Source organism: Melanotaenia boesemani, chromosome 4, assembly GCF_017639745.1.
Source record: "Melanotaenia boesemani isolate fMelBoe1 chromosome 4, fMelBoe1.pri, whole genome shotgun sequence".
Classification (NCBI taxonomy): domain Eukaryota; kingdom Metazoa; phylum Chordata; class Actinopteri; order Atheriniformes; family Melanotaeniidae; genus Melanotaenia; species Melanotaenia boesemani.
This window is the reverse complement of record NC_055685.1, coordinates 15,525,010-15,540,893: the sequence shown is the minus strand read 5'-3', so window position 1 is coordinate 15,540,893 and position 15,884 is coordinate 15,525,010. Positions and strand designations below refer to the sequence as shown.

Sequence of the window (15,884 nt, the reverse complement as noted above, 5' to 3'; positions counted from 1 at the left end):
TTTAGAGGTTTACTTCTGTTACAGTCATTCAGCATTATGGAAATTATGTAAGAATAATGTTTTTTTTTTTTTTATCCAAGACTAGCAAAGTCTTACTGGAGACAAAAGGACATTTCAGTCAATTACAGTCCTTACATGACCATAAAACACTGATACAAGAACTACAAAATGCTGTAACAATAGAAAGAAAAATATGTGGTTCTCAGCTGAAATGGTAGCACGGAACTGATGTATATGTTGTGATAAAAAATAGTGTTGGGTATAAGAAATCAGTACGTGTAAATATAATTGTGTTGAAGACACTGGTTAGTTAATAAATCATTAGAAGTGGGTAACTCTTGGATATCAACTCACAGCATTTTTAGTTCATGTTATGTATCATACATAATCAATATCATACATTACAGAAAGGGAAATATTAGAGATACTTTAAATTGCAAATAACTCCAGTATACTATTATAATTAACTGTGACATGAAATTGAAATATTATTGTTGTGATAACAACAAAAAGCAAAAATACGGAAACTTTGGGTAAGTGTACTGTTGTATTGGATTATATTATATATGCCTGTGTTGTTTCTACCAACATTGACTAATGTTAATGGAAGAAAAATGTTATTCTGTTTTATGAAATTAAACCACTGAATTTGGTTTTATAGTTTGCATTATATAATATCTTTAAATTGAGTCAAAACCTTAGTAGTTAAAATTCTCTTTTAAAAAGTGTCAAGGTTTTTTAAATAAAATCTTAGAAAATTAATAAATGATAAAAGAAGACTACAGTTTTATTTACAGTTTGATGCTATGTTAAGAAACACTTATGCTATTCAATAATACCTTGTTGATATTTTATGATTATAAATAGTACCAAATATCAAGATCTTATTATAAGAAAATTATTACTAATGAAGATATTAATTTTTTAAAGATATTTGAGTATTACCTGTTTGATTGATCACTCCAAAATATTCTTTGTTTTGTAGCTAATTAAGGTTGTGCAGACACTGTGATCTTTTGAAAAAAATATAATTAACATGGGTTATATTCTCATATGAATTTGGCAAGTTGGTACAGAACGGCTAAATGCAAACTCTGCTTTTAAGTGGATTTTAATGTGCAGAAAATCCTTGAGGCCTCGAGATAGTCCCAAACTTTTCAAATTTAGAGTAAAAGTTGTGCTGTCAGAAAAAATGAGGTGAACATACACACGTGAATTGAAATTTAAAATAATAATTTATAATTGTGGACAGTGTATGAAAAATCAGTGAATATTTTATAAAGGGTGGTGAAAGAGATAAAAGAGGAAGCGAGGGCTGCTCAGAAGGACAAGCTCATGTAAGTATCAACACCCATAGAAAGTACACAGGTAGGAGGAAAAAGAAATTTAATGTTATAACTGTGCTGAGTACAAGAAGTGCAATAAACAGTGATAAGTCAGACAGAGGAAGACAGAGACAAACAAGACAGTTGTTTTCCTTGTTTCATCTGGAGTTGCTATAATGTGAATCAGCGTCAGCATTCAGATCTCTGCTGTTGGTGTTTCCCAACTAACATAAAGAAGCAGAATGTTTGATGACTTACTGACAGTTGAACAACTGTTCATAACAGATACTTGCAGAGAGATATGTACACATTAAAAAATGATGCATAATACTTTTAGTTGTCAGGGTTAAAGATCCCAATGGTAATCTGTTTATCTTTTGTGATACTGTAAAAATCTGGAATGAGACAGAAGGAACTGAAAAAAGTTTGCACACACAAATTAAATGTGTACACATGTTTCCCCCATTCACAATTAATAATTAAAAGTATTTAGTACATATGAAGTGAATAATTGTTATACCACTTAACAGAATTTTAAACAGTGGTTAAGTATGGCGATTATAATTGTTTGTGTTGTTTGGGGGTTCACTGGTTGTTACTGCTACATGTGATCTTCTCTCTTACAAAGGAGAGAGAAAACAAAAACAACTAAAGACTGGAGGCATTAACACAATTTGCCTCTATTCACACATTATTGCACATGTAAAGGCACTTCCTGAGAATTATTTAGTATTTTTTCTCACTTTTCCCTTTCAAGTCTACACACAATGTCCAAGTTTTAGAAGGAGAATGCGATAAGTCATTCATTTATTATTCAAATAAGCTGAATTAGTCAGTGTTATCACTTGTTTACTTTGTTTGGTTTATTAATAAAAATTTATCTAAAATTAATTTAAGTTTAAACTTATTTATCAGTATCTTTAAATACCTACATTTATCATAGTTATTTACTGTTAATCACTTTGGATGAAGGCTGCATTTAGTGCAAAAAGTCTAAACATTTTCATTTGTTAAAATATTTAAGTCACCAAGCTGCAGGTGTAATGGTGCAATTATGGCCTCAGACTACAACAAAGCATGACCATGAACAGTCTTAGATCAACTGAAGCATAGCAACAGGCTTCCACTGTTTTCCTGTCACCACTGGTTTCTTAGCAGAAAATTTTGGACGAGGAGCCATTTGGCGTGCGCCTCGAGCAATAAGAGATGCAGGGGAGAAAGCTGAAGCTATGCTGTCACCAATAGACGAATGCTGAGAGGACGTGCTGGGAGGTCGGGCGCTTGGTGCTTGCTTGCTGCTTATGTGATTGCCTGCAGTTGTGGCAACGAGCTTTTCATCCAAGTGCTTGTCAGTAGCTAGTGGCTCAGCTGCTCTCGTGTTTTGGACAGAGGAATTTTGAGAACTTACCGGCCCAGGAGACTTAGCGGGGGTCTCTATCTTGCTATGTACAGCAAGATCAGAGGTAATATGTGAAGAGTGAGATGAGGCAGATCTTTGTTTACGGCTTTTGGTAATTTCAAACTTTGAGACAGGAGTTGGTTTAGGGCTGGGGCTTTTTGCCTCAGAGGCAGCATCATACTTGAAAAGAGAGGAGTCCAACTGATAGGGTTGATGTTTCATGATATCTAAGGCTTTGAGGTGCTTGGGGGCTGATTTAGGCTTCTCTTTGGTGTTGGGCTTGATTTTGGGGCTCGTGGAAGGGGGCTGCTTGGCTGCTGATGGAGGGTAGAAAGGAGCAAGAAGAGGATTATATGACAGTGGAGGTGGGGCACGAATATTGGATGAATATCTCCAAGAGTTAGGAAGGGACAAAGTTGGGGAGGGGGATCTTGTTTTATGAGCTTGCACTGTTTCAGCATCAACAACAAACTTCTCCATACGGGACTGTCTTTTGGCAAACAATTCTGCGCCCTTTCCTGCCATGGCTGAACCATCGGCACCCTGTTTAATACTCCTGTCTGAGACTCGGCCCTTTGGAGAAGCCTGCAAGCCTTTAGATGTGTTTAAGTATGACTTCTCTGTCTGTGGTGGGCAAGAAGCAACAGAGTTTGGAGCACTGTCTGACTTGTTCTTTGGGGGTGAATGTGGGCTGTAAGAGGGACTGCGGGCCTGCATACTCACAGGGGATCGTGCGGGCTGTTGACTCCAGCTATTTGTGGTTGGCTGAAGATGAAGCTGAGAAGAGGAGTTGACCGGAACCCAGGCATTGGCAGGTGTTTGAAGTGTTGCCTGAGTTTGATCTGATGCCCAACGGCTGGCCATCTGTTGAGGTTGAGCCCAATCTTGCTGCTGTAAATAATGCTGACTATGAGGCCCCACAGGACTGTGAGAGGGTTGTGGGACTGGACTTCTAGGGGGAATATAGGGTTCACTGGAGGGACTTGTCCTCATCCAAGGTGGGCACGATGGGTTGATGTTGGGTTTTGGGGCAACTGGAGGAGGATTCTTGAGTTTTATTGTTCTGGGCTGCATGAAGTTGCAGGCCTCAGCACCCAGACTAAAACAGTCTTCTTCTGACTCAATATAAGACCGCCTTTCCCCTTTGTTTTGAATGTTTGGATCTGTGCCTCGTGCCGACGTTGATGGCTGTTTATTAGTGGTTTTCCGTTTCAACTCTGGTAGGATGCCGGTCTTTATGGCTGGCACAGATATTCGCTCATCTCTTGAGGCTATGATGTCTCCAGTTGGAGACCAAACTTTTGGGTTAGTATTAATTGGCACAGGTACTTTAAATCTTGATTCATTCATCTTTTGGACTGGACTGACACCCCCAGGCATGGCAGCAGGAGTTGAACCATCTTGAAATCCCTGGAAAGGTTTTGCAGTTCTGTTCGGCACCAAAGGTTTGGGGACGTTAGAGAGGTGGTTCATTTGCTGAATATCATCATGGCATTCTAAATGTTTCTTGAGATTTACATCTGAGTATTTGGTCTCATCAGCATGCACATGCATTTCCTTTGGGTCATAGGTATTCTGTCCTCTTATACTTTGTGGTTCTGACACTGCCTCCACTGGTGATCCTTTACTCCTCAGTTCTTCATGCTCTGACACAAGTTCATCCATTCGTTTGCGCCGTTGTGCAAACATCAAAACTCCCTTCCCTTTTGTCTCTGGTAGAGCTTCCATATTTTGAACACTTCCCCAACTTACAGTTAAATTATACTGCTGATGATAAAGAGAATACTGCTCCTCTTGCTCTGAATCACTTGTAGGCACAATGTTATACCCAGCTGATCTAATTTCGTCAGTTTGTCCCTCTATTTGGTCTTCGCTGTCAACACCAGTCCCGTAACTCACAAGTGTGTATTTCTTGACCCTCTGGCGGCGTTTTTTAAACAGCAAGGCTCCCTTATTTTGTGGGTTGGGTGCATCAGTCAGCAGTCGGGCAATTTGTTTACATTTAGACTTGGTCTCCTTCACACGTTTCTCTGATTGGCTCTCGGTGTGTTTGAGCCCTGAGACAAAGGGAAGGATAGAAAAGGAGAGAAAGGAGGGGAATATGAAAATATAAAAATCTATTTGAACAAACATTGTTTTATCTTTAAATTCTCCAAGTCACTTATGATATCAGAAATCCATATTATTTCCTACGTCATTGCACAATGAGATAATTTGGGGACAGAGTATTTAATCTTCAGTATTATTCTGTAAAGTAATCGTGACTAGCAGAAATTTTAAGTTACCCCTGCTGAAGCAAGCACACTAATAAAAGCATCATATTTACTTACAGCTAACCCAGGGGGGTCTGTAAGGCAAGAAAAGTGAGCTCCTCACTTTCCATTGCAGTCAGTCTTACGATTGAAAAAGGGATCGGGTGACAATCCAGGGAGACACATGTTGGTGTCTGTCAAATTTGCCTCTGCCAACTTCATCATATGGTCATATTTTATTCTTATCCTGGTCTGACTAATGAAGCCATGGGAATCCTGCCTCTAAATCCACTTCAAATAGAACCCATGTTACAGCATGAAAATAGCTGCACCCATAGTGTAACACACAAGTTATTGATGAGATAAACAAAATCCGTACAAATCACCTACAACAAATAGAGACAAAAAAATTATATTTAAGGTTTTAATCTGGAGTCATTTGTGTCTCAAACATTAAATAATATCTCATCTGAATCACACATGCTCATTTCAGCTTGGAAAAAAGCTTTCACTTTATGCCATGCAGTATGCACTACTAGCTTCACTGAAATATCGAAGGAGGAAAGAAGATTAGATACTTACGTGTGTACCTTTCCCTGTGCCTGTCCGGTCTGCACAGATCTGTGTCAGACCCTGAGTTCCACTTCTCTGCCTGCTCAGCACCCTCGTCTGAAATTCCAAAGAAGACAGAAGCAGGAGGTGCTTCACCACTCCCTCCTTCCTCTGAAGATTCAACCCTCCTGTTCCCAGTCCTTGGGCCCTGCCTATAACTGGTTCCCTGGGGCTGTTTTGTGGTCAGGGTCAAGGCCTGGGTCAGATCTGCAGAACAGCCAAGAGAGGAGGAGGAAGACTGGGAATGCTGCCACAATATGTGGCCAGTGTGAGGCATGGAATCTGGGGGCTCTGGGTCTATGGAAAGTGACGCTGGTGAGGTTTGGGTGTGAGGAGATCCTGTAATGGACTCTCTTGATTCACAAATGTAGATGTCATCCTTGCCTTTGTGTGAAACTGCAGCATTCCTCTCATAATGCTCTGCAGGGGACTCTTGCGTATTTACAGATTCCCAGTCATGCAAATTAAGGAACGCTGGGGACTCACATCCAGACCTAGGGGCTGAGGGGTTCTCAGCTTCACTGTAATCATCTTCATTATAGGACCCTGTCAAAGACTCAGAGGCACAAATTTCCTGGGAACCATCAGATCCTGACCAGGTCAAGTTATCACTTTTTTCAAGATCTTCAGCTTCTGGTTCCATTTCTTGTGCTGATTCACCAAGGATACCTTCATTAAGAACAAAATAAACGTAATTTCAGCTTTTGCAGATAATGTAGACCTCAGTAATGTACATTACATATATATATATATATATATATATATATACATACATAAGAAAACACAACATAATAGAGTTAATTACACATGGACTGACATGAATGCAAACTACGTTTAAATACTAGAATAGTATTGCTGAAATATTCAAGTTCTATTATTAATAAATATGACTTATTTTCACTTTTGTGTAGAGCATTAAGTATGTTTTTTTTAACATTATGACAACCCTGTAATTCTCCAAACTATTCTAATCCCCAATAGGAATTGAAGATTTGCTTTGGCAGTCTCATCAGGGCTGCCATTGCTGTAAATGGAATGGTATGTAATATCATGGGGGAAACAGCATTCATGGCAAGAGTATAAGCAAAACAATTGGGTGGCTGTTTTCCGAACTCCTGTTTACACAAAGGTTTCTTTTCCTCCACTTCTCCGATTTGTCACCACAACAAGTTTCAGGGCTGCAGTCGCTGTCAGCATTTCCATTTAAGATATGCTTTGATGTTTCAGATTAATTAATATTTTTACCTCTCGCTGTCCTCTTAAGGGCAATGTTTGTTTTGTGAGTGGAAACCCACCAACAGTTAATTTATTAGAAAAGTGAGCCAATAATGCTATTAGAACATCACTTTAAACTTTAAACTTAATTCCTTTCTAAAATTTATATTTTACAAATATAAAAATGTAGACAGGAGAAAGTTCTCCACTGTTCTTTAGGAGGATAAAAACATGGGGAACAAAAGATTTTTACACATGAACACAGCAATTCCCCAGGTTAACCAGAAGGTGGTGCCATAGTGTTGTTCTCAAACGTTTACACATGTTGTAATTCAACAAACAGCAGTTTCTTTGGAATGATGCATGGAAATGTGTACCATGTGTACCATTTGACTTGTCATTTTATATAGTCATTTTGACATATTTTATTTAGTGTGTGGTGACTATCCATTCTTACGATGCTCTATGTATTTAGACACAGAGGACCTAGGCTGCAACCTTGGCAATCTAAAGAGCCATTTTTGCTTCCGCCAGCTAAATAAAGCACATTTAAAGCCGCAAATATTACGAGACCTTTTGAAAAAAGACATCTTACAGTTTTTGGTAAATATCTGATTATTATTATTATTATTATTATTATTATTATTATTAAAACTCTGACAACTTTTCTCAAAGCTTCATTGCTTAAATCACACATCACTCGCCACACATACATCAACATTCACAGCTCCACTCAATTTAAAACAGCCATTGCTTTGTTGACTAGATGAAATGATAAACTCATTTCATAATATCCTCATCATCATTTATAAACACATTAAGGGCAATATGGTGTTTATTATATCACCCAGGTTGCATTCCCGACATGCATGCTCTATTGTAGACAGAGAAGTTGATGCACAAACTAGCAAACTAAAAACTGAAGGACAACTAAGTTAGCTCCAAAGCCTCATTCACATTAGCATAACTGATCTCCAGACAAGAGAGAAATAAAATGCAGAAACGTACTGATATTTGTTTGGTTTTCATAATTTTTGCAGAAGATGTAAAGGACACCTATTTTTACATGATGGCATTTATTAGTTGCTACACATCTAACACATTTGAACTGAGGTGGTTAACAAATTTGATTTTGTAGGCAGGTGTCAAGACAGTTATAATACATGAGCATGGTCATTGTGCACAGATGGATCACTGTTGTGTGCACTTAAAATATTATTTAACTATACTGTTTGCGTAATTGTAGCAAAGAGCAAATCTTTCTGTCATATTCTTTGTACACTTTAACTTATTTATACTGGACAGCAGGATCCAGAAAAATCTTGTAGCTGATATTCTTTCAGGTTAAACAAAACAAAAACGACAACACATGACAATGCAGAAACCATGCACTCTTTTGTTACCTGCAGCATTTGGCAGTTGGGGTAACTGGACACAACATTGCTGTAAGGTTGTTAAAAGCTCAGCAACAAAAATCTGTCACTAAAAAGATTACCAAAAGGTAAGTGCCTCTTAAAGTCTTACTGTGATTCAAAGCAAATCTCTGCCCTCCAGGTTTCTCTTCACACTTGGTTCCACTTCACTTTAACACTTGACCTCCATCAAATCTGACTTTGTTGAGGCCAGAGTTTCTTTTTCCTAGTATGGTTTCAACTTCAGTATGTTGACTCATTTCCATGGAAACACAGAGTCAGCATCCTTGAAATGAGTGAACTCTTCCTCTGAGGGATGACCCCATGAGGACTGAGCTCTAGCAGATTAGACGATTCAGGGTTGTCAGATAATTATACTGTGTAACCAGATTCACTAATGAGAATCATGCCCATTTTTGACAGTGTCCACATTTTTATAACTCACTCCAGTTGCCTTAAAACAACTAAACAATAAATAAAAAAAATAAAACTGACTGTATAGTTGCAATCACAATGGGCCCACACAAATACAGATAATTTAATAAGTTTACTATGCATTAAAACAGCATTTTAGATTGGAACATTTCCCCCCTACATAACTTGCATGGTACTGGGTAAAGTCAATTTCTCAATAATTGTGCATAATCTGAACAAGCAATGAAATCCATAGTAATTCATTCACACGTGGTTTAATTTCCTTCACTAAAATAGCATCCTATGAAACAATTTAGAGGTTTAAGAAGGACTGCAGAACTACTTGTCAAGCATCCAATACTTGCAGCAATCATCCCTCATGCAACAAAGAGTTTGTACTTGTCAGTTGATAACAAAATGTATGTCCTGCTTGCTTCACTGCTAAACCACAAAAAACATCTGAGATCTTGTAGTGAATAGCAGGTGTTCACGTTACCTACCAGCAGCTGTCTTGTAGGGCAGTCTTGCTTCTTTATGTGTGAGAGAACAAATGTGTTTCTGTCTCAACCCTTTTCCCAGACACAGCTCAGTTAGCATGGTGCAGCAGCAGCAGGGGCCAGGTGACATATTGAACTCTGGAGGTATTTTTAGAGTAATCTGAAATGTGCCGCTAATTTAAAATAAAGTTTTTAAAGAAAAATAAAGTAATAAAACTAATGACTACAGAGATGTAATTTTATATATGTTATTGGCCAACCACTATAAGATTTATGATAAGGGATTTCTCATATAAAAGTAGGCTGTGATTGAGTATTAATTAAACTCAGGAAAAAGTTACACATTATGGAGCAGCCATACAGTAAACAGAAATGGTACGGCTCTTAATCTCTTTGACATAATGCCTATAAATGGAACTAAGTCAGAGTTTGATGCTGTGGTTTGCAGAGGTAATAAAGAAAGTGAGAAAGTATCCTGCATCAGTTAGTGGAAACATGAGTGTTTTTCCCAGGTTATTTATCCTTTAATGCAGCCCTTCAGTTCAGCCACTTTCTTAAACAAGCAGATTTAGCTTGTGTCATTGTGGGGATTTGCTTCAATAAAAGTCTGCTTTCTTCTGTTTGGGAGGTTTTATTAAAGCCTTTATTTATTAACATAAACATCCACAGGAACTCATATTATACCACAGTATCTTCAATATGTATTAGAGCTGTAATAATTGACACAAGTAAAGTTACAGTTTAAGTTAAAGTTGTAACTTTAAAATCAGTTAATGTCCCATATCGTGGTTAAAGGCTAAAATCTACAGTTTAAAAGGTCTCCACTCAGGTTTTGATGAAGATTCTGCACTGCACAGAGTCTGCACAATCCATCATCTTTCAGGGTCATGGGACGCTATCCCATTTCTATTTAACAAGAAGGAAGGAAAGTGGTGAATAAGTCTGTAAAGCATCAGGGAAGTTCAGCTGTACGGTACGTAAAATGACAGATCTTTATATTCACCTGGTGACAGGTCACAGTGAATCTGTGAACACCAGTAAGACATGCACAAGCAAGGACAACAACTCAGAAGTTAGTTTAGAGTCTTCAAAATGTTTAAATTATGCAGTGGCTCAGGTGGTAGAGTAAATCGTCCAATGACCAGAAAGTTGGTCCAAATCCCGCTCCCCCAGTCAATCTGTGGAAGACACTTCACCCTCTTTGCCTCCAGGGTCTATGAATGTTCGGTGGTGGTGGGAGAGCCCATTGGTGCGGATTGGCTGCCATGTTTCCGTAGCTACACCACCAAGCATGAATGAGGAGTTAATAAATAACGAATTCATTGTGCTTTGGAAAAGTGCCACCTTGAAAAGTGCTATATAAATCAAAACCATTAATATCATTATTATTAAATGAATCTGTTAACCATGTCTTTATCACAAGCTGGATTTTTCTAAAGTCTTTATGGTTCAGTGTGGAACAAGGCCTAGCTATCCTGTTTGCCTCCACTTTTCCTCAAGTGTCATTCAGTGTCTAACCCAGTGCCATCTTGATGAATCTGGGCAATGCTGGTTTAAATGTGTTGAGTCAGACACTCTAGTGGACTCTGCACAAGGCTGGTGTCCATGGGCTCTGGCTAAAGAAATCTCAACTTGTCAAAAATAAGCTATTTAATTCAAACCTCAGGGACCCATTTAAAATGTTTTTAGCAAAATCATGTAACTTAAACGACAAAACAGTTAGATGGAAATGTTTTAACCTAACCAAGTGGTCTCCTTTAGGACATCACTAATATTTATTTTGCCTTGTGTCAAATATGCAGAAATTATATGATGTTGTAATGTACTTTAAACCTTTACATAAACTGTACAGTATTGTATTTTCATCTCTGTGTTGTACAAGTGTGTGTGTGTGTGTGTGTGTGTGTGTGTGTGTGTGTGTGTGTGTGTGTGTGTGTGTGTGTGTGTGTGTGTGTGTGTGTGTGTGTGTGTGTGTAGCCTGTTAAAATTTGCTGCTTCTGTTTCAAGACTTTTTTTTTGGTTGAGGTGGGGATGTAATGACGGCTCAATAAAAATTGATTTAAAAAAAAGAAGATCAAACTGAGTACATGCTTGATAAAGAGTAACTCATTTATAAAAATCCTGAAAACACTCTTTTATAAGCAACTGTAATTATTAACACAGCTAGTAAATGTATCTTTTTGACCCTGTGTCTCCTTATATCAGCTCACTTTAAAAGCATTCAGCTTCCTGTTGACTTGTGACAAGCAGCAAAATGAAATTTGACACTGTACTTTCTGAAATTAATGGATTTGGAGAATTCCAAATTAGGCTGTTTTTAATTCAAATGTTATCGCGAATTACTATGCCATGTCACTTCCTGCTGAACAACTTTATGGCCGCTGTCCCCTCTCACCACTGCAACATCAGTGCCTTGGAGGATGGAGGTTTGTTTGGAAATTTAACTCTTCATGAGAAATTGGCTGTTGGTATACCGGCAGAGCGGAATGGGACTCTGAGCTCCTGTCAGATGTTTACAACGCCACAATATCAGTACCTGTCAGGTTCAAATGGTAGTGAGGAAGCCTTTTCAGTTAAATGTCAAAATGGATGGATCTATGACAACAGCACCTTTAAAACTACTTTGGTAACAGAAGTAAGTGTCATTCCACTAACATGTCCAACTCTATGAGTTCCTTCATTATATTTTTGAGAAATGTTTTTGTTATTTAAAATTTGTTGATGAGTAAGTAAAATCTATTTAACACATAACCTCTCACTGGATGGAAACATTCATGGCTAAAACAGTTTTTAATATATGCAAAAGTAAGAAACATTATTTCGAACATCAAATTTCAAACTTCCCTGAACTTAACCTCTACCACAGGCCACTGTAAAAAGACATATTGTTCATATTATCCATTGTTTCCCTGCAGTGGGATCTTGTGTGCAGCAGAAAAGGGATGAACAAGGCAACAGCTACCATTTTCTTCATTGGCGTTATGATTGGAGCCCCACTATTTGGGTTTCTCAGTGATAGGTAAGTTTTGCTTTGAAATATTTTGTGTCCATTTAAATATATATCCAAGATGTTTGTCACTCTTTGGATAAAGCCCCAAGAAAATCTTTCATAGCAATAAAATCTGTTTAGTGTAAAAAAAAAAAAAAAAAAAAAACACAAGCAATTTGAAATATATTATTTTAAAACAATTAATTTTAGGTATGAATAACATGTCCAATCTTGTGAATTATGGATGAACATATTGTATTTTTAAGCTGAAATTCTGAGCACCATGACAACTTCATGTTGATTCTCCTCAGGTTTGGGAGACGTCCACTGCTGCTGGTGTCTTATCTATCGTCCTTGACATTTGCAGTTTTAAGTGCTTTCTCAACATCATATGTAATGTTTGCCATCATGAGATTTTTTACGGGGATGTCCCTCGCAGGAATAAGTATAATCTCTATTGCTTTAAGTAAGGAGACCCATGCTAATTTGTTCTGTCATTTTTCTCTGTGTTCTTTACAATTGTGTAATCTGTTTAACTTTATTTACCTTTTCATATGCAGATGTTGAATGGTGTAGCATTGAACGCAGGACTTTCTCTGGTGTAATTATAAGCCTGGATTGGACGATCGGGAACTGGATTCTGGTTGGAATTGCTTACTGTGTAAATGAATGGAGGATGCTTATTCTGGCAGTCACGTCACCACTGGTTCTTGCCATTATTGCTTGGTGGTATAAAGTACACCTTTTTCAAACTGAATCTTAACTGTTGCTTTTTAATGCAAATCACACTGAATTTGTGTGCTCGAAAGCTTTTTCATGTTTTAAACCAACCCCTTTAGTCCCTTGCTGGTTGGTTGTCTGTAATGGCTTCATTTGATTATGCTTAGAAAAATCCTGGTTATGACTAAAATACATTCTTTTAACAAGCTATCTACATCTCATGGATGCCATTTTTACATTTTTGCATATAGATGCTTTCACAACCACTGAAGGGACAATATTGTTTTTATTAAATGTGGTTTTGGCTTGAACAAACAAACAGCCCACAGTTTCATTTAATGGAGAGGACAGTCTGTGTTTTATCGTTTCAGGTGGCTTCCAGAGTCAGCAAGGTGGCTCATAGCAAAAGGGAAGGTTGATACTGCTCATCATTACATCATGAAATGTGCTCAGACAAACAACAAATGCAAGCGTATGGCCACCATCACACCAAAGGTACAAGGTTTACTGTAAAATTGATAAAACTGTTCATGAATAAACTTTACAGTAAAAAAAAGAAAGACAATTTTTTCTGCTCTCTCACAGACATTACTAGAATCTGCAGAAGCTGACACTGAAGATAAGAAGTACACAGCATTAGATCTTTTCAGGTCTCCAAAAATCAGAAAACTTGCTATATCTTCAGGGATTGTGTGGCAAGTATCATTTGTGGGTGAAGGAACAAATTAGTGTTTTTAGTTTCTTTCAGAGACAATGGCTGAAATTAAGAAGTATTGATGCTGCTTATATTTATGTAGTAAATATGTAGTAATGATTAGTAGATTGAGGTTCTCAGCTCCCTCTAAAGTTTTCATGTGTAGATTACACAAAACATTTAGACGTTGTTCATGCATCACCACAAGAATCCCACACGATAAATAAAGTGTCAACATAGGTGCACATTGTCATAAATCTTAATCGGTTAATTGTATACAACATTAGTGGCTTATTTCCAGGTGGCTCTGTCTACATATGAGCCAGCAAACACTCTGTTAATTTCTGTGGGAAGCTCCAGTGTATTGTACTCTATCCCTTAAGATTTTTTTAAGTTTGTAATTTGCTTTGAGCATGTACAAACATCATGAGCTTTTCAATGGAGTTTGAAAACAACAAAAGAATTGATCCACACATTATGTATTCAATGTACACACATGAAAAAAGTTAATACTTATCATTTAACAACCTTAACTCTCAAGTGAGTACTGACAGTTTTTATGTCTTTGTTTTTTTATGTTTTATTTATTTATTTATTTTTTTTTTTTTTTCAATTTTCATTTTGTAGGTACGGAGTTGCTTTTACATATTACGGGATAAGTCTAAATATAACAGGGTTTGGTCTAAACCCATACCTTACACAGTTTATATTTGCATCCATTGAAATGCCGATGAAAGTAGCCGTTTATTTTTCCTTGGAGAAACTTGGTAGAAGGAATTGTGAGATGGGAGCCTTGCTGTCCACTGGTCTCTGTCTCTTCATCAACATTTTTATTTCTCAAGGTAATTTTCAGTTTCTATTGAGATTAAATTATATAATTGTGTTTCATTTAGTTATTTTTGCAGACTTTTGGTGATACACCTCACCTTTCTAAACACTTTCTCTGCAGATAAGTGGCTCATTCGAACAATTGTGGCAGTTCTTGGAAAATCCATGTCAGAGGCCTCGTTCACAATAATGTACCTCTACACAACTGAACTCTATCCTACAGTTGTACGGTTAGTCAATATAAAACTTTTGTCCACTGTCTGACCAGAGACAATGACTTTCTATCCTGTCACGATACCTTGAACTAAAGGTTTCCATTAATTTGTTGTCTTTTCAGACAAAATGGTCTAGGCTACACTTCATTCTTGGCACGGCTGGGTGTGTCCATTTCCCCACTTGTCATGCTTTTAGAAGACGTGTGGCATCTCCTGCCTGCTGCTACTTACTGCTTGGTTGCAGTTAGTGCTGGTTTAGTTGCTTCTCTCTTGCCTGAAACATTAAACATGCAACTGCCAGAGTTCATCGAAGACATTGAGAAACCCAGGTAAAAAGAGGAAGGTTTCAAAAGAGCCTGACATGAAATCAAATATTACATATATAGTAGATTATTTGCTACTTACTAAGTTTTTTCCTAAAGAATAATCCAGTCTGGTGACATAATTCTGGAACATTACATGGGTTACATAATATTATAACTCAGTATTTGACATGTTTCAATCATTTGCTCATTAAAAAAATAAAGCTAGTGTTGCACGTTTTTCCTTGAAGTGAGCCATGCATTAGTGACTGATGAAATGACTTTATGTTGTAGGAAACATACAAAGAAGAAGGAGATTCAGTAACAATTCATCTCACCTGCTTTCAAATATTATCACTGTTAAAATTCCCAATAAAAACATGAACCCAAAATATGTTGGTCTGTGGTAAAACATAATGTCTGGTTTCACTGGAAGGGAGCAGCTCCTGGTAGTATGTTCTTACTGTTCTGTCATGATAAGTGTACATTTCATTATCAGTTGTTTGTTGAGGGATAACTAGCAAACTGTAAAGAATGAAGAGTTGATGAAAAAAATGGATGGAGAGTACATGTATTTCTGCCACCTGCTCCATCTCTGGTTCTCACACAGTGCTTGTACAATAACTGAAAAACAACATACTGTGGAAATGTACATTAACAATCAGATCAATCTGATAAAAACATTGTTCACATGTGGATGTCAATAAGAAGAAGTTAGTGCAACATATATGAAAGTGTAAAATAATTAGTGTGAAGTTACAAAATTCTAAAAATGAAACAAAAAGGCTATTTTAATACACAAAATTTCAATCTGATATTAGAACACTGCACCACCACCAAAGTAGTGGTGAAACTTGAGTGTGCAAGTCCATCAAGCAGATATTTAGGAGCATATGAAAAATATATATTTTTTTATTACAATATAATTCAATACAAATTGAAACAGAACATGTACACATCAGTAACCAGAGGGATGCTCTTAGAAGAGGCTGGAAGATGCAGTCCTTTTA

At 37.2% G+C, this 15,884-nt stretch overlaps 2 protein-coding genes across 2 annotated transcripts; one reads left to right on the top strand and one right to left on the bottom strand.

Annotated features, from left to right (window-relative positions):
- Positions 1 to 1,369: 1,369 nt before the first annotated feature.
- On the bottom strand, positions 1,370 to 9,164 carry synpo2b (synaptopodin 2b). The gene is made up of 3 exons (XM_041984213.1): positions 9,130 to 9,164; positions 5,559 to 6,257; positions 1,370 to 4,781 (listed from the first exon to the last, which is right to left on the bottom strand). The coding sequence occupies exons 2-3, from the start codon at positions 6,229 to 6,231 to the stop codon at positions 2,419 to 2,421; spliced, it is 3,036 nt and encodes a 1,011-aa protein (XP_041840147.1). The 5' UTR covers positions 6,232 to 6,257; positions 9,130 to 9,164; the 3' UTR covers positions 1,370 to 2,418.
- Positions 9,165 to 11,380: 2,216 nt separating this feature from the next.
- Positions 11,381 to 15,255, top strand: LOC121638636 (solute carrier family 22 member 7-like). The gene is made up of 10 exons (XM_041983522.1): positions 11,381 to 11,761; positions 12,042 to 12,145; positions 12,427 to 12,581; positions 12,676 to 12,844; positions 13,207 to 13,330; positions 13,421 to 13,530; positions 14,157 to 14,371; positions 14,479 to 14,587; positions 14,695 to 14,901; positions 15,169 to 15,255. Exons 1-10 carry the CDS (start codon positions 11,381 to 11,383, stop codon positions 15,197 to 15,199), a joined length of 1,605 nt encoding a protein of 534 aa, XP_041839456.1. The 3' UTR covers positions 15,200 to 15,255.
- The last annotated feature ends 629 nt before the right edge of the window (positions 15,256 to 15,884 follow it).